At 39.5% G+C, this 18,181-nt stretch overlaps 1 protein-coding gene and 1 pseudogene across 5 annotated transcripts in view; both read right to left on the bottom strand.

Moving 5' to 3' along the window:
• Nucleotides 1–18,181, bottom strand: part of MROH9 (maestro heat like repeat family member 9) — a 94,695-nt gene that overhangs the window by 5,777 nt on the left and 70,737 nt on the right. For all 5 annotated transcript variants that reach the window (XM_047704334.1, XM_047704336.1, XM_047704337.1 and 2 more), the window contains 3 exons: nt 12,972–13,124; nt 12,754–12,870; nt 12,068–12,170 (listed from right to left, as the gene is read on the bottom strand). In XM_047704334.1, coding sequence (XP_047560290.1) covers nt 12,068–12,170; nt 12,754–12,870; nt 12,972–13,124 — 373 coding nt within the window. The remainder of the gene's footprint in view (nt 1–12,067; nt 12,171–12,753; nt 12,871–12,971; nt 13,125–18,181) is intronic.
• On the bottom strand, nt 15,729–17,471 carry LOC125086219 (spermine synthase-like; annotated as a pseudogene).

Raw genomic sequence — 18,181 nt, 5'->3', positions numbered from 1 at the left:
CCAGAGGAACAAAACAGGTGGCAAAGTTAGGCAGCAACACCTGAACACTGAATGGCTCTCCTGACATGGCAGTTGTGAAAGTCACAAATGAACGATCAGGCAGAATTTGAAAATCTGACAAAAAACATGTCAGATTAACCAAAATGCCAACAAGGCCCACATGAGTGGGACCTCAGCTGTGTGGACGACGGCAGTGGGTGGTGGTGGGGGGAGTGGCAGACAGGGAGTCCGAGCTCCAGCCATGAGTGTGGCGACCGCTAACTCCACTCAGTTTGCTACCATGAAGAAATGCAGGTTCAAGGGCTCCTTATCTTCCCTTCCCCGCTGCCCCCAAGTAATTGGCCATCCAGAGAGCCTCATGTGAAGTCTCAAATTTTACATGTCCGGGCTATGACATATTGCTAGCTGTCAATTGATATCATTGTCTTCTTCTTGCCCATTAAAAACAAAACAAAACGAAACATAATTCCAGGCATTTCTTGCAACTAATGATTTGTCACTGGGGGTATAAGATACACCATTGGTTGAGACTTTGTAGAAAGCTTTGTAAGATGGGACTGACCCATAAACAAAAAGCTGATTTTTGCCCTTCACTTTTTTGTTTCTTCGTTGGTGTAAGTAACACTGAAATGCTGAAGGTAATCAGAAAACACAGATGGGGAGAGATGCCACATGCTGAGGACGGGTAGCATTATAAAGCCAACGATGCAATGAATATCTAGGTACACACGTCATTTCTCACATGCAAGCGTGTCGAGAATAAATCCTCCTGAGAGGAGGTTGAGTCAAGAGAGAACACATCTCCCATTTTGATGGATGCTATCAAACTGCTCTACTTACAGATGGTGGCTATCTACATTCTCACCTGTAAGGTGAAGAGATTACCTACGTCCGGCAACCTCACAGTGACCATTGAGTGTAAAACTTTTTGGTCTTTGTCATTGTGTTGGATGGAAACATTTCATTTCAATTTGCATCACTTTTTGGATAACCAAGTTATGAAAATTTCATGTTAATGAGCCAATTTTTTTTTTCATGTTCAGTGTCCATTTTTCTAATGGGTTGTCTTTTCTTACGGATTTGTATAGAATCTTTGGACAGGAAGAACTCACCCTTCATTTGTGGTGTCATAAGTATTTCATCTCTATTTGGATTTCACTGCTTATAGTGGTCCCTGCAGAAATATTTACACTTTTCATAGATTATAAATCTTTTATGAGTCCTAGATTTTGACTTTTACCTTAGAAAGATCTTATCCAACCCCTGATTATAAAGCAAATTCTTCCATACTAATTTTTGCTTATCATTATTATGGTTTTATTTTCAGCATTTGAGCCTTTGACTATCTGAAATTTATTTAAAGTAAGAAGTAAGATAGGAATTTTTTAAAAATTCCAGATGGCTCACCAGGTGTCCCCAAACTACTTAAGGAATATTCTGTTTTCATCACTGTTAAAGCCATGATTCACCTTAAAATAGTGCATGTTTTGATGGTTATTTCTGGCTGGTATTGTTTGTCTATTTATCCCCTGTGATTTTAAGTTCTGTAGCTGTATTAATATCTGATAGAGCTAGTCTTTGTCTTTGTCTCTGTCTATTTTTTTTTTTTTTTGGTCAGAATTGCCTGGATATTCTTGTATGATGAATTCTATGTTAATTTTAGAATCAGTATGTCACTTTTGAGAAAAGAAATCCCTACTGACATTTTATTTTATTACTTTTCATTTCTATATATTTAAGATTTTATTTATTTGAGAGAAAGAGAGAGAGAGAATGCACATGAGCAAGGGGAGGGGCAGATGGAGAGGGAGAAGCAGACTCCCCCTGAGCTGGGAGCCCAATTAGGGGCTCTATCCTAGGACCTTGAGATCATTGCCTGAGCTGAAAGCACACACTTAACAGACTGTGCCACCCAGGTAACACCCTAATGATATTTTAAGTTTCAGGTTACCAAAGACTTTGAATGTTTTTTTTTTTTTTAATTTGATAGACAGAGATCACAAGTAGTCAGAGAGGCAGGCAGGAGAGAGAGGAGGAAGCAGGTTCCCCGCTAAGCAGAGAGCCTGATGCCGGGCTCGATCCCAGGACCCCGGGATCATGACGTGAGTCGAAGGCAGAGGCTTTAACTCACTGAGCCACTCAGGCGCCCCCCTAATGATATTTTAATTGGCATTTGATTCCATGCCTATATTCCATCACATTAAAAAAATTTTTTTTTAATTTATTTTCAAGAGAGACCGTTGGAGTACAAGCAGGAGGAACAGCAGGCAGAGGGAGAAGCAGGCTCCCCATGGAGCAAGGAGCTGGATGTGGGACTCTGTCCCAGGACCCTGGGATCATGACCTGAGCTGAAGGCAGGATACTTAACCAACTGAGCCATCCGGGTATCCCTTCCATGTACATTTTAATTTTGACTTTTTTTTGCCAAAATATGGTTTCTACCTTTCTATTTATTCAAATCTTCTTTGCATCTTTTAGTAATATTTGCAAGTTTAAAAATAGAAATATTATATATATATTATATATATATATATATATATATATATATATAGTAAAGTTTTTTCTGGATCTCCCTTCCTTCAGTTTGTTCATACTTCTTCCTTTCCTTCCTCCCTTGCTCATCTCCCTCCCCCTGGGACCCTTTCTTTCTTTCCTTCTTTCCTTTTCCCCCTCTTGCCCTCCTTTCCCCTCTTCCCTTCCTTCCTTCCTTCTTTCTTCCTCCCTCCCCCTTTTCTTTTTCTTTAGGATTTTGTAGGCACTAGTCTTTGGTATTTTAGGGTTGAATACTGAAGTGGAGAAACCTTATTTTGTAATTTATAGATGACTTTTTCCCCCTAAATGCTCAAGAATACTTTAACTGTGAAGTTTCATAACTTTATTATGAAATGTCTTAATGTTGTATTCCATATAAAATGTTTCTTGAAAATTTATTTACCACTTCAGTTTATTAATCAAGCCTTTTTTCTTTCTTTTTTTTAATTAATTTTATTTTTTTTAAACATATAATATATTTTTATCCACAGGGGTACAAGTCTGTGAATCGCCAGGTTTACACATTTCACAGCACTCACCATAGCACATACCCTCCCCAATGTCCATAACCCCAACCCCCCTCTCCCAACCCCCCTCCCCCCATCAACCCTCAGTTTGTTTTGTGAGATTAAGAATCACTTATGGTTTGTCTCCCTCCCAATCCCATCTTGTTTCATTTACTCTTCTCCTACCCCCTTAACCCCCCATGTTGCATCTCCTCTCCCTCATATCAGGGAGATCATATGATAGTTGTCTTTCTCCGATTGACTTATTTCGCTAAGCATGATACCCTCTAGTTCCATCCACGTCGTCGCAAATGGCAAGATTTCATTTCTTTTGATGGCTGCATAGTATTCCATTGTGTATATATACCACATCTTCTTTATCCATTCGTCTGTTGATGGACATCTAGGTTCTTTCCATAGTTTGGCTATTGTAGACATTGCTGCTATAAACATTCGGGTGCACGTGCCCCTTCGGATCACTACGTTTGTATCTTTAGGGTAAATACCCAGCAGTGCAATTGCTGGGTCATAGGGTAGTTCGTTTTTCAACATTTTGAGGAACCTCCATGCTGTTTTCCAGAGTGGTTGCACCAGCTTGCATTCCCACCAACAGTGTAGGAGGGTTCCCCTTTCTCCGCATCCTCGCCAGCATCTGTCATTTCCTGACTTGTTAATTTTAGCCATTCTGACTGGTGTGAGGTGGTATCTCATTGTGGTTTTGATTTGTATTTCCCTGATGCCGAGTGATATGGAGCACTTTTTCATGTGTCTGTTGGCCATCTGGATGTCGTCTTTGCAGAAATGTCTGTTCATGTCCTCTGCCCATTTCTTGATTGGATTATTTGTTCTTTGGGTGTTGAGTTTGCTAAGTTCTTTATAGATTTTGGACACTAGCCCTTTATCTGATATGTCATTTGCAAATATCTTCTCCCATTCTGTCAGTTGTCTTTTGGTTTTATTAACTGTTTCCTTTGCTGTGCAAAAGCTTTTGATCTTGATAAAATCCCAATAGTTCATTTTTGCCCTTGCTTCCCTTGCCTTGGGCGAAGTTCCTAGGAAGATGTTGCTGCGGCTGAGGTCGAAGAGGTTGCTGCCTGTGTTCTCCTCCAGATTTTGATGGATTCCTTTCTCACATTGAGGTCCTTCATCCATTTTGAGTCTATTTTTGTGTGTGGTGTAAGGAAATGATCCAATTTCATTTTTCTGCATGTGGCTGTCCAATTTTCCCAACACCATTTATTGAAGAGGCTGTCTTTTTTCCACTGGACATTCTTTCCTGCTTTGTCGAAGATGAGTTGACCATAGAGTTGAGGGTCTATTTCTGGGCTCTCTATTCTGTTCCATTGATCTATGTGTCTGTTTTTGTGCCAGTACCATGCTGTCTTGATGATGACAGCTTTGTAATAGAGCTTGAAGTCCGGGATTGTGATGCCACCAACTTTGGCTTTCTTTTTCAATATTCCTTTGGCTATTCGAGGTCTTTTCTGGTTCCATATAAATTTTAGGATTATTTGTTCCATTTCTTTGAAAAAAAATGGATGGTACTTTGATCGGAATTGCATTAAATGTGTAGATTGCTTTAGGTAGCATAGACATTTTCACAATATTTATTCTTCCAATCCAGGAGCATGGAACATTTTTCCATTTCTTTGTGTCTTCCTCAATTTCTTTCTTGAGTACTTTATAGTTTTCTGTGTATAGATTCTTAGTCTCTTTGGTTAGGTTTATTCCTAGGTATCTTATTAATTTGGGTGCAATTGTAAAAGGGATTGACTCCTTAATTTCTCTTTCTTCTGTCTTGTTGTTGGTATAGAGAAATGCAACTGATTTCTGTGCATTGATTTTATATCCTGACACTTTACTGAATTCCTGTACAAGTTCTAGCAGTTTTGGAGTGGAGTCTTTTGGGTTATCCACATATAGTATCATATCATCTGCAAAGAGTGATAGTTTGACTTCTTCTTTGCCGATTCAGATGCCTTTAATTTCCTTTGTTGTCTGATTGCTGAGGCTAGGACTTCTAGTACTATGTTGAATAGCAGTGGTGATAACGGACATCCCTGTCGTGTTCCTGACCTTAGCGGAAAAGCTTTCAGTTTTTCTCCATTGAGAATGATATTTGCAGTGGGTTTTTCATAGATGGCTTCGATAATATTGAGGTATGTGCCGTCTATCCCTACACTTTGAAGAGTTTTGATCAGGAAGGGATGCTGTACTTTGTCAAATGCTTTTTCAGCATCTATGGAGAGGATCACATGGTTCTTGTTCTTTCTTTTATTAATGTGTTGTATCACATTGATTGATTTGCAGATGTTGAACCAACCTTGCAGCCCTGGAATAAATCCCACTTGGTCGTGGTGAATAATCCTTTTAATGTACTGTTGAATCCTATTGGCTAGTATTTTGGCGAGAATTTTTGCATCTGTGTTCATCAAGGATATTGGTCTGTAGTTCTCTTTTTTGATGGGATCCTTGTCTGGTTTTGGGATCAAGGTGATGCTGGCCTCATAAAATGAGTGTGGAAGTTTTCCTTCCATTTCTATTTTTTGGAACAGTTTCAGGAGAATAGGAATTAGTTCTTCTTTAAATGTTTGGTAGAATTCCCCCAGGAAGCCGTCTGGCCCTGGGCTTTTGTTTGTTTGGAGATTTTTGATGACTGTTTCAATCTCCTTACTGGTTATGGGTCTGTTCAGGCTTTCTACTTCTTCCTGGTTCAGTTGTGGTAGTTTATATGTCTCTAGGAATGCATCCATTTCTTCCAGATTGTCAAATTTGTTGGCGTAGAGTTGCTCATAGTATGTTCTTATAATTGTCTGTATTTCTTTGGTGTTCATTGTGATCTCTCCTCTTTCATTCATGATTTTATTTATTTGGGTCCTTTCTCTTTTCTTTTTAATAAGTCTGGCTAGGAGTTTATCAATCTTATTAATTCTTTCAAGGAACCAGCTCCTAGTTTCATTTATTTGTTCTATTGTTTTTTTTTTTTTTGTTTGTTTGTTTCTATTTCATTGATTTCTGCTCTGATCTTTATGATTTCTCTTCTCCTGCTGGGTTTAGGGTTTCTTTCTTGTTCTTTCTCCAGCTCCTTTAGGTGTAGGGTTAGGTTGTGTACCTGAGACCTTTCTTGTTTCTTGAGAAAGGCTTGTACCGCTATATATTTTCCTCTCAGGACTGCCTTTGTTGCGTCCCACAGATTTTGAACAGTTGTGTTTTCATTATCATTTGTTTCCATGAATTCTTTCAATTCTTCTTTAAATTCCTGGTTGACCCATTCATTCTTTAGAAGGATGCTGTTTAGTCTCCATGTATTTGGGTTCTTTCCAAATTTCCTCTTGTGATTGAGTTCTAGCTTCAGAGCATTGTGGTCTGAAAATATACAGGGAATGATCCCAATCTTTTGATACCGGTTGAGACCTGATTTAGGACCCAGGATGTGATCTATTCTGGAGAATGTTCCATGTGCACTAGAGAAGAATGTGTATTCTGTTGCTTTGGGATGAAATGTTCTGAATAGATCTGTGATGTCCATCTGGTCCAGTGTGTCATTTAAGGCCTTTATTTCCTTGTTGATCTTTTGCTTGGATGATCTGTCCATTTCAGTGAGGGGAGTGTTAAAGTCCCCTACTATTATTGTGTTATTGTTGATGTGTTTCTTTGATTTTGTTATTTATTGGTTTATATAGTTGGCTGCTCCCACGTTAGGGGCATAGATATTTAAAATTGTTAGATCTTCTTGTTGGACAGATCCTTTGAGTATGATATATTGTCCTTCCTCATCTCTTATTATAGTCTTTGGCTTAAAATCTAATTAATCTGATATAAGGATTGCCACTCCTGCTTTCTTCTGATGTCCATTAGCATGGTAAATTCTTTTCCACCCCCTCACTTTAAGTCTGGAGGTGTCTTCGGGTTTAAAATGAATTTCTTGTAGGCAACATATAGATGGGTTTTGTTTTTTTATCCATTCTGATACCCTGTGTCTTTTGATTGGGGCATTTAGCCCATTAACATTCAGGGTAAGTATTGAGAGATATGAATTTAGTGCCATTGTATTGCCTGTAAGGTGACTGTTATTGCATATTGTCTCTGTTCTTTTCTGATCTACTACTTTTAGGGTCTCTCTTTGCTTAGAGGACCGCTTTCAATATTTCCTGTAGAGCTGGTTTGGTGTTTGCAAGTTCTTTCAGTTTTTGTTTGTCCTGGAAGCTTTTAATCTCTCCTTCTATTTTTAATGACAGCCTAGCTGGATATAGTATTCTTGGCTGCATGTTTTTCTCGTTTAGTACTCTGAATATATCATGCCAGCTCTTTCTGGCCTGCCAGGCCTCTGTGGATAAGTCTGCTGCCAATCTAATATTTTTACCATTGTATGTTACAGACTTCTTTTCCCGGGCTGCTTTCAGGATTTTCTCTTTGTCACTAAGACTTGTTAAGTTTTACTATTAGGTGACAGGGTGTGGACCTATTCTTATTGATCTTGAGGTGGGTTCTCTGAACCTCCTGGATTTTGATGCTTGTTCCCTTTGCCATATTGGGGAAATTCTCTCCAGTAATTCTCTCCAATATACTTTCTGCTCCCCTCTTTCTTCTTCTTCTAGAATCCCAATTATTCTAATGTTGTTTCATCTTATGGTGTCACTTATCTCTCGAATTCTCCCCTCATGGTCCAGTTGCTGGACCTCCAGTTGTTTGTCCCTCTTTTGCTCAGCTTCTTTATTCTCTGTCATTTGGTCTTCTATATCGCTAATTCTTTCTTCTGCCTCATTTATCCGAGCAGTGAGAGCCTCCATTTTTTATTGCACCTCATTAATAGCTTTTTTGATTTCAACTTGGTTCGATTTTAGTTCTTTTATTTCTCCAGAAAGGGCTTTTATATCTCCCGAGAGGGTTTCTCTAATATCTTCCATGCCTTTTTCGAGCCCGTCTAGAACCTTGAGAATCGTCATTCTGCACTCTAGATCTGACATATTACCAATGTCTGTATTGATTAGGTCCCTAGCCTTTGGTACTGCCTCTTGTTCTTTTTTTTGTGGTGAATTTTTCTGCCTTGTCATTTTGTCCAGATAAGAGTATATGAAGGAGCAAGTGAAATACTAAAAGGGTGGCAACAACCCCAGGAAAATATGCTTTAACCAAATCAGAAGAGATCCCAAATCGTGAGGGGGGAGAAAGGGGATAAAAAGAGGTTCAGAAAAAAAAAAAGAATTAACAAAAGAAAACCAATAAAGAAAAAATATAAAAAGGGAAAAAATATATATATATAAGATAAACTAGTTAAAAAACGTTAAAAAAGAAAAGGGTAAAACTTAAAAAAATTAGCAGAAGAAGAGAAAAAAATTCGAAAAAGAAAAAAAAATAAATTAACTGCAAGGCTAAAGAATCATGGGGAGAAAGCCATGAGTTCTGTGCTTTGCTTTCTCCTCCTCTGGAATTCCGATGCTCTCCTTGGTATTGAACCTGCACTCCTTGGTAGGTGAACTTGGTCCTGGCTGGGTTTCCCGTTGATCTTCTGGGGGAGGGGCCTGTTGTAGTGATTCTCAAGCGTCTTTGCCCCAGGTGGAGTTGCACCCCCCTTACCCGGGCCGGGCTGAGTTATCTGCTCAGGTTTGCTTTTGGGAGCTTTTGTTCCCTGAGCGCTTTCCGTAGAGTCCGGAGGGCGGGAACGAAGATGGCGGCCTCCCGGTGTCTGGCCCAGAGGAGCCGAGAGCCCGGGGCCCCACTCCTCAGTGCGCCCTCAGAGAACAGCGCCCAGTTACTCCCGTCACCCTGGCCTCCGGCCACGCTCTGAGCTGACGGAGCCTGCGACCGGTTCAAGGTAACCCTGAGCTGAGAGTCACTCCTCGGCTCTGTCTCTCTAGCTGGCTTCCCTGTTCTAATACCTGTGAGCTCTGCGACACTCAGACACCCCGATCCTTCTGTGACCCTGCGGGACCTGAGGTCATGCTGACCCCGCGTGGGCTTCAGCCCGGTTAAGCCTCTGGAGCGATGTCCCTCAGCGGAACAGACTTTTAAAAGTCCCGATTTTGTGCTCTGTTGCTCTGCCGCTTGCCAGGAGCCAGCCCCTCCCCCCGCGGTCTATCTTCCCGTCGCTTTGGATTCACTTCTCCGCCAGTCCTACCTTTCAGAAAGTGGTTGATTTTCTGTTTCTAGAATTGCTGTTCTTCTTCTCTTCGATCTGCTGTTGGATTTGTAGGGTTTGCAATCTTTAGATAAGCTCTCTAGCTGATCTCCTGCTACCTGAGTAGTCTCAGCTGCTACTTCTCTGCCATCTTGACTCCTTCTCCTGAAATCAAGCCTTTTTTCTTTCTTAAATTGCATCTTGGAATTCCTTTTTCTGCTTTAATAATTTTTCTTCTTCAGGGATATCATTTATGCATAGTTCCATTTCTTTTTAAAAAATTTATAGTCAAGGGGCACCTGGGTGGCTCAGCGGGTTAAGCCTCTGCCTTCAGCTCAGGTCATGATCTCAGGGTCCTGAGATCAAGCCCCGCATCGGGCTCTCTGCTCAGCAGGGAGCCTGCTTCCTCCTCCCTCTCTGTCTGCCTCTCTGCCTACTTGTGATCTCTGTCTGTCAAATAAATGAATAAAATCTTTAAAAAAAATTATAGTCAAATTAGTTAACATATAGTGTAGTATTGCTTTCAAGAGTAGAATTGATTAAAAAAAAAGAGTAGAATTGATTGATCTGTCAGCTACAGATGGATCCTACAGAGCATCCTGTACTCAATACAAGTGATCTCCTTAATGTCTATTGCCCATTTAGCCCCTTCCCCAACCCACCACCCCTCCAGCAACCCTCAGTTTGTTTCCTATATTTAAGAGTCTCTTATGCTTTGCCTCCCTGTTTTTATCTATTTTACTTTTCCTTCTCTTCCCCTATATTCACCTGTTTTGTTTCTTTAATTCCACATATGGGTGGAATTTTATTTTAATACAAAGATCATAATCATATGATATGTCTTTCTCCGACTGACTTATTTTGTTTAGTTCTATCCACATTGTTGCAAATGGCAAGATTTCATTCTTTTTGATCACTAATATTCCATGGTGTGTGTGTGTGTGTGTGTGTGTGTGTGTGTGTATCTCATATCTTTTTTATCCATTCATCAATGGGTGGACATTTGGGCTCTTTCCATAACTCTACTATTGTTGATAGTGCTGCTATAAATATTGGGGTGCATGTGCCCCTTCAAATCAGCATTTTTGTATCCTTTGCATAAATACCTAGTAGTGCAATTGCCAGGCCATAGGGTAGTTCTGTTTTTAACTTTTTGAGGAAACTCTGTATTGTTTTTCAGAGTAGCCACACCAGTTTGCATTCCCACCAACTGTGCCAAAGTGTTCCCCTTTCTCCACACCCTGTTGTTTCCTTGAGTCATTAATTTTAGCCATTCTGACGGGTAATGAGGTTGTGTCTCATTGTGGCTTTGATCTGAGTTACCGCAGGATGAGTTGTCTTTTATTTATCTTCCATATCTCTCATTGTCCCTTAGTTTTTCAAACTGTTTCTTGCTGGTTTTCATTCCTTTTGCTAGAATTTTTCAGCCCTGTACCCCTTGTCTTTTACTGTGTTATCAACAATATGTATTTTCTCTTCTGCTGGTTGTAGTGTATTTTTTAATAATGGTTATATATTTTTTCTTACACTTCCCTGCATACTTTGAAAACTTATTTTTCCTTAGCTTCCGTTTTCCCATCCTATATTTCCTATGTGTTTGTATCTATATCTTAGATCTTTATATAAAAAAGTTTTGGATTCACAGAAATACATATCCTCATTTTTATCTGGTCTGTAGAAACATTTTCTAGGGGCAGCTGGGTGGCTCAGTGGATTAACCCTCTGCCTTCAGCTCATGTCATGATCTCAGGGTCCTGGGATTGAGCCCCACCTCAAGGCCCACATTGGGCTCTCGGCTCAGCAGGGAGCCTGCTTCCCCCCACCCCCGCCTGCCTCTGCCTACTTGTGATCTCTCTCTCTCAAATAAATAAATAAAATCTTAAAAAAAAAAGAAACATTTTCTAAACTTTGTTTTTCTTTTTTCCTCTATTTTCACCTTGGAAATACCTCTGTAGAAAGATAATGCTTTTTTAATTACTTATTTTTGGATCTTGCAATATTACATACAGACTATATATAGAATATATAATACAGGATATCTATATCCTGAATTTTATATATATAAAATACAGGATAGCAGAATTCTTTCTGGCTTAAAATAAAGCTCTGATGATGCAGGGTTTTCTGTACGTTGTGTTCCCTCACTCCTCTGAGATCAACAAAGATCAGGAGCTCTAGTGATGACCACAGTTCAGTTTGTCTTCTACCCTGACTGACAGACTCTTCTCTACCAGTACAACACGACTGTATTTTCTCAGTCCTTGGTGGCCCTGCTATTCCACGATGCCAAATAGGTCTGAGGAAAGATCCCACTGTCAAACTGGGAGCTCACTTCCTGTTGTTCCAAGTAAACGTTTGCTAATTTTGATCTTTATAGTGATAATTTAATGGGAAAAAAACCACTTTTGGTCAGGTTTGTCCAAGATCAAAAACCTTAGGTATCTTCTGTTGGAATCTTCCTTCATATCCCCTCCCCCTACAACATTAAAAAAAAAAAAAACTTTGCTGGATTTGGTAGCATTTCCTCATTTGTTGTAGTTTGTGGTTAGAGATGTCCATGTTTTATTAAAGATGGTATTTGTATTTTTTATATTATTCTTATTCTTTGGGTAGTGATTGTTAAGCAGTGAAGGGGAATGGTTAGCAGTGGTTTACCACCATCCTAAATTTGAAATTCATCCTGTTGGGTACACTTTGTATGAGAATTTAATCACACAGCAATACTCACTGCATTAGAAAGTAGAACTCTATTCTCATCATGTGCATTAACTTCGATTCATAGATAACACCATGGCAGTTTTGTCCATCATAAACAAAGAAAATTTATATATTTTTAAGAAACTCTTGCAGCTGCTACCCTATTCTGTACCTTATAAGGAAAATTAGGTAATGAGAATTGAATTTTCTTTACCTATTAAAATAACTGACGCTCTCCTCAGATATACTCGGGAGCTTCTCAGGAATCCTAAGGTATCAGATATCAAATTTGTAATGTAGTTCTCATGAGAAGTAAGCTGAGAATAAAATGAAGAAAAAAATACTCAGTCATTGGAAAAAGCACATTTGCTCCCTCTGGAGAGGCTTCCAGAAAGAAGAGCTTGCTTGCTTATATCAAGTCAGGACTGATTTAAAACTAGGGGACAGAAATCTCTTCACTCTCTTGTTTGTTGATGTTACTCAGGTTATTACATGACTCCCAAGCCCAGCTTGTTGGTTTCCAACCTTTGGAGAACGTTCATCCACCCCCACTTGTCTCCTGCTGCACTTCATGCTGGTTTCCAGAGCCCTGGCCCATCAGATGGTGGCCAAGTGCTTCCGGTTTTGCTGGTGATTGGAAATGCTGTTCCTACCTCTGTGACCATCCGTAGCTCAATGTGGGTGAGTCGGAGGAAGAAAGTCAGAGATAACCAGTGTCAGGGAAGAGGTAGTGGAAACCTGAATTTGTTCTGGTCTGAAACCCCAGCTGTAATTCCTCGTGTGCTATCTTGTCTTCACCTTCCTTCTCCGGGACCCACGCTTGTCCCTGCCACACCTTTCGCCACTCGGGATTGCCTTTGAAGCCAACTTTGTAACTTTGTAGCTCTCACGGCCACTTACGAGATTGCTGCAGACCCTGAGCACCACCTCCTCGAAACTGTAAAACTCGTCCTTGAGCAAATGCCACGTTGGCCAGTTTAATTCTGAGACGCAGATCGCTAACGTATACTTACATGCCTGTGGAGTGGAAAAGGGTCACTGAGGGTTTGCTCATCTGCGGTTACATAAAACACTGCGGTTCTCTGCAAAGCTAAGAAAAACAAGATTGCAGGACTTACTTGAGCGACTCTAATTTCTGTGTCTTCCAAAAACAGGATCAGAGGCACCAAGCCTTCAAGAATCACATCATTCAGCATCCATGTGTACTCACTCATGTCCCTGAGTAATTCGCCAAAGTGCTGAATGGCCATACTCCGGATGCCTCCATTACTCTAGAATATGCACACAGAGAAAGGCCTTGTTTGAGGATATCACTAGGGTTCTTTTCTTTAAGCAGTGGGAGATATATATCTCCCATCTATATATATTTAAATATATTTAATATATTTAATATTTAATATTAATAATTAATTAATATTAATTATTATTAATAATAATTAATATTTAATATATTTATTTAAATATATTTAAATAAATATGTATAATATATACATATATTTATTTATATACAAATATAATATAATATAAATATAAATATAATATATATTATATAAAATATATATAATATAATACATATACAAATAAAACAAATATATATGTTTACATATATTTACATGTACATATACTATATGTGTATACATACCATATATGTATGTGTTCATATAGACATATATAATTATCATTATCATTTAAAAATTTTTTTAAAAAAGATTTTATTTATTTATTCGACAGAGAGAGATCACAAGTAGGCAGAGAGGCAGGCAGAGTGAGAGAGAGGGAAGCAGGCTCCCCGCTGAGCAGAGAGCCCGATGCGGGGCTTGATCCCAGGACCCTGGGATCATGACCCGAGCTGAAGGCAGAGGCTTTAACCCACTGAGCCACCCAGGCACCCCTTAAGTTTTTTTTAAGGTCATTTATTTATTTGTCAGAGAGCACAAGTGGGGGAGGGGTAAAGGGAGAATCAGGGTCCCTGCTAAGCAAGGAGCCCGATGCAGGGCTCAATCCCAGTACCCCGGGATCATGACCTGAGCTGAAGGCAGACGCTTAATGACTGAGCCACCCAGGCATCCCTATCGCTTATTTTTAGAAAAGATTCACCAGGGTCTAAGTAGTCAACTCTTTTTTTTTTATTGTAAAATAAAGATTTGCTTACCAAAATTCAAAATGCATTAGAAAAATTCCCTGTGAAAAGTGTTCCTTAAATGTAGGAAAACAGTATTTAATAATGTCCTAAAAAGATAAACTGGAATAATCTGTATAACCTGTAAATAATTTCTATAAATGTACTTAAAGCAAAGTAACATGGTGTATTCGAATGCTGTAGACCTTTGCAGATTGCCAAGGAATGCCAGTGGGGGTTCTCTGCACACTGGCATAGAACCAGGTTTCTAATGGCTTGCTTATGCCAGATAGGAAGGTTATGGGATAATAAAAAGCTAGAAAAGAAAAACTGCAAGTTAGAGAAGAGGTTAATTTTTAAAAAATATAATATCACTTTCCAGTTTTTAGAAATGTTCATGATTTCATTTTTTTTTTTAACTTTCTCTTCTCAGGAACATACCAGATACACTCCCAACAAAAGACAAATGGCTAATATACCTTCTTATGTTCCTTCCCTGAGGTAATAAGTGTGGATCAAAGCAAAAGCCTAAAGCAATGGTCATGGAATCATGTCCTAAGGGCGGGAAAGCTGATGTAAATGAGCAAAGCAGGTGGCATTGAAGGAAAGCAGGGAGACTAGGGAGGCTGAGACAAAAGAAAGCTCTGGGCCTCTCTCAGAGAGGGCATCTAGCTTCTGCGGACTGTTGCCAAGTAGGTTGGTGGGCTCCTGTATTCTCAAATCTTCTGAAACTTCATGAAAAATTCAGATTTCTGTGAGAAATCTCCCAGTAAAAATATCGGATTTACACTGTTTGAGAGTCAAACTTAACACACCCGCAAGGTGCATTCATCTGAGGGTTACCTGTTTGTACCCTTGGTCTACAGGAAGATGTGCGCTAACCATTGAAAGCCTATCTAGACTAGTGGAAAGAGCTTTGAAGTGCTCCACACCTGCTGAAATCCCACTTTTGTCCCCCAAAGAGGAGTAAGCTGAGCGAGTTATTTTTTTAAGTTCTTTTCTCATTTGTATTTTAATCAAATCATTGCTATTCATTTTGTTTTCTTAACTCTTTCTTATAAGCACCAGATTTTAATATTTGTCAAGAAAAGTTCAATTTTTGGGGTAACAGCATCAAGAACATTGATGTGCATTCCTCCAAACAACCAAATTTGAAGTCTACCAAAGCAAAAATAAAAAAGCACCCCCCCACACACAAAAAATAACAAAAATTGGGATGCCTGGGCGGCTCAGTTGGTTAATCAGTTGCCTTCAGCCCAGGTCATGATCCCAGTGTCCTGGGATCGAGTCCCACATGGGGTTCCTTGCTCGGCGGGGAGCCTGCTTCTCCTTCTGCCTCTGCTGCCACTCTGGTCTGCCTGTGCTCGCTCTCTCTCTCTCTCTCTCTCTGGCAAATAAATACATAAAATCTTTTAAAAAAAATAACAAAAATCACATTCTAGGGGCTCAGTACATTTAGCAGCCTTCCCTGTGCTGTCTAATCATTCTTCAGATGATTTTCAAAAGAAAAAAACAAAAACCCCAAAACAAAATCACAACCCCCCTAGGTCATCATCAACATATACATTTTCTCCTTGCTTTTTTAAAAATTAAAAATAATAATTAAAGAAAAGAAAATTGAGGGAATTCACAATCAATTTCCTGAGTCCTACCGATTTAGATATGTGTGTTAAGGTCAGGAAGGCTATTTGCAAATATGTCTTCATATGCCATACTCTAGATCAGTGTGAGTCAGGCAGTTAGGGAATACTGTTCTTCAAGGGTTAGCTTTCTTCCAAACTGTAAAAGACCCACAAGTCCAAGTATGAAGGGACACAGAGGAACTCCTTCGAGACTTCCACAGGTGCCAGTGCTGTTCTTCAGGGCTTCCCTCAAACTGACACAGTCACCCTGTGTAAAATATTTTCCATCCTGTTTCAGTACTTTTACTGAGAGGTCAAGAACCAGTCTGAGAAACTCCCATGTGGAATCTTCTTCTGGAGATATGGGGATTGGATCAGCTGTCCCATCATTAATCCTATAGTCAAACTCTCTCCCTTCTTGGGTTTACCTCTTCAGCGCTGGTGTAGTCTTCTCCTAGAACCTGAGAGCAGCCTCCTCTAAGATTGTGTAAGAAGCCCCCACATGTTTCTTGCATCCGTGCATTTGGCCAGTCTCTTACCAGAGTGACTGTCTTTGGTTCCAGTTTGACTATTTCAAGTAATATGCCCCATCTCTGGCCCCAGAATCAAGGTGTCTTTGCCACTTTCATCTTTCCCACTGCACGTGATGGCCTGGGGATACCCAAACCACTCTCGGCCAGAGTAACAGCCCCACTAAGGATGAGAATATTCCCGAACTGCTTCTACTGTAGAATTTTAATGTTTTGATGAAGTGAATCTCATCATGTACCACTATATCTATGTCTTCCTCGACCAGATGACCGCCGGTGGTGGGCCAGTATCTTCCCCGAACTATGGGTGGTCATCGCTTCACCTGCCCAGTACTGTCCTGACTTAATTCTTTCATTCTTTCTTCTATTTTGTTCAAAGACTTGTGATAACTCTGAAGATCCAACAGCACCAGTCCATGTGGGTAAATTCTCAAATTAGCAAAGTTGCCATTTTTGTTTATGCAGGTCGCTAAATAATTGTGGTCTTGACAAGTGTTCACCAACTCTGTCATCTCTCCCTCTGGGAAATTGGGCTAGGGCCTTTTAGAATGTTCTTGACATCAGCTTTGGTGTGGAGCTTGGAGTGCAGGTGCTGTGAGGAGCTGCTGCCCTAGGGAGGCAAGGCCTTGTGTCGTGCCTGTGGCAAGTGGCCATGGGAGCCCGGGGGCTGCATGCCTATCATTGTTTTTCTTTAAATATGGAGAAACACAGTATCATAGTTTCATTGATATCCTAATATTTTTCAAACATTCAACCTCCAAGGAATGACTTAAGGTAAATTGATATTTGGTAATTTTCTCTTCTCTCTGATTTTGCTTCTTTTCATTTGGTGTGGTATGATTGTTTACTTAGTTTAGTTTAGTTTTATTTTCCCTCCAAGTGATTTCATTTTGAAATTTTTTTTTACATGGACACTCCAGCTACTTATTTAGCTGTGTAAACTTGGCCAAATATTTGCTTCTCTTTGCTTCATTTTCCTTGTACGTACACTGGATAACAGTAATAGTTGTTTAGAGAATTATATGAGTTAGTGCATGTAGAACCCTTAGAATAGTGACTGGTACTTAGTAAATGCTCAATAAACCCTGCCACTATTATTATTACTATTATTATCATTATTTATTTTGAAAATAATTCTTGTCATTAAATGACTTCTTTCTATAGCTTAATAATACAATGCTTTCTTCAATGAAATCTGAATAATTAAGAGCTTAGAAATTTTTGGAAAATGATTTTCTATGAAATAATTCTCCAATTCACAAATGACTTATTATAGAAGTCTTTAAAAATAAATATTCCCTATGGCATTCCAAAGTGTCTTTGCTTATTAAAATATGTTACTGTCATCCAACTTTTCTGGAATACATTTACCATACAAAACAAGAGTTTTCAAAATGCATAACTTCTTGATGAAAGACCTTTTATTTATTTTTAAAAAGATTTTATTTATCAGAGAGAGAGAGTGAGCACAAGCAGGGTGAGAGGCAGGCAGAGGAGAAGCAGGCTCCTCTCTGAGCAAGGAGCCTGAACAAGTCTGGGTAACAAAACCCCGGGATCATGACCTGAGCTGAAGGCAGATGCTTAATCCACTGAGCCACCCAGGCGTCCTGATGAAATACCCAGTTAGAGTTTTATATGATAATAACAAACACTGGGGGCATTAACGTGTCGTCTCTAATGCCCATAATACACCTGCTACTCTCTCTATTTTATAGGTGGGGAGACCAGAGCATAAGGAACTGAATAACCTGCTTAAGATTTCCCGGCTGGGAAGAGCCAGACTAGGGATTTGAACCCAGGCAGTCCAGAGCTAGGCTTAGCCGAGATATAGCCCCTAAGCTACATACATTTCCTCTTTCCTCCAAAGACAGAGGATGCTCTTTGATTATCCTTTCTTATGGACAAATTTTCCAGCTTCTCATAGTGTAGTTATATATATGTATATAGGTATATAACTATATATATAGACGGTACTTATTTGACTAATATTGTCATCTCTGGAGAAGAAATGGTAGTTCTGCACAAAATGACTATCTTCTGTTGATTTCTTCGGAAAT

Source organism: Lutra lutra, chromosome 15 (assembly GCF_902655055.1).
Source record: "Lutra lutra chromosome 15, mLutLut1.2, whole genome shotgun sequence".
Classification (NCBI taxonomy): Eukaryota; Metazoa; Chordata; class Mammalia; order Carnivora; family Mustelidae; genus Lutra; species Lutra lutra.
This window is presented reverse-complemented; position numbering and strand designations above follow the sequence as displayed.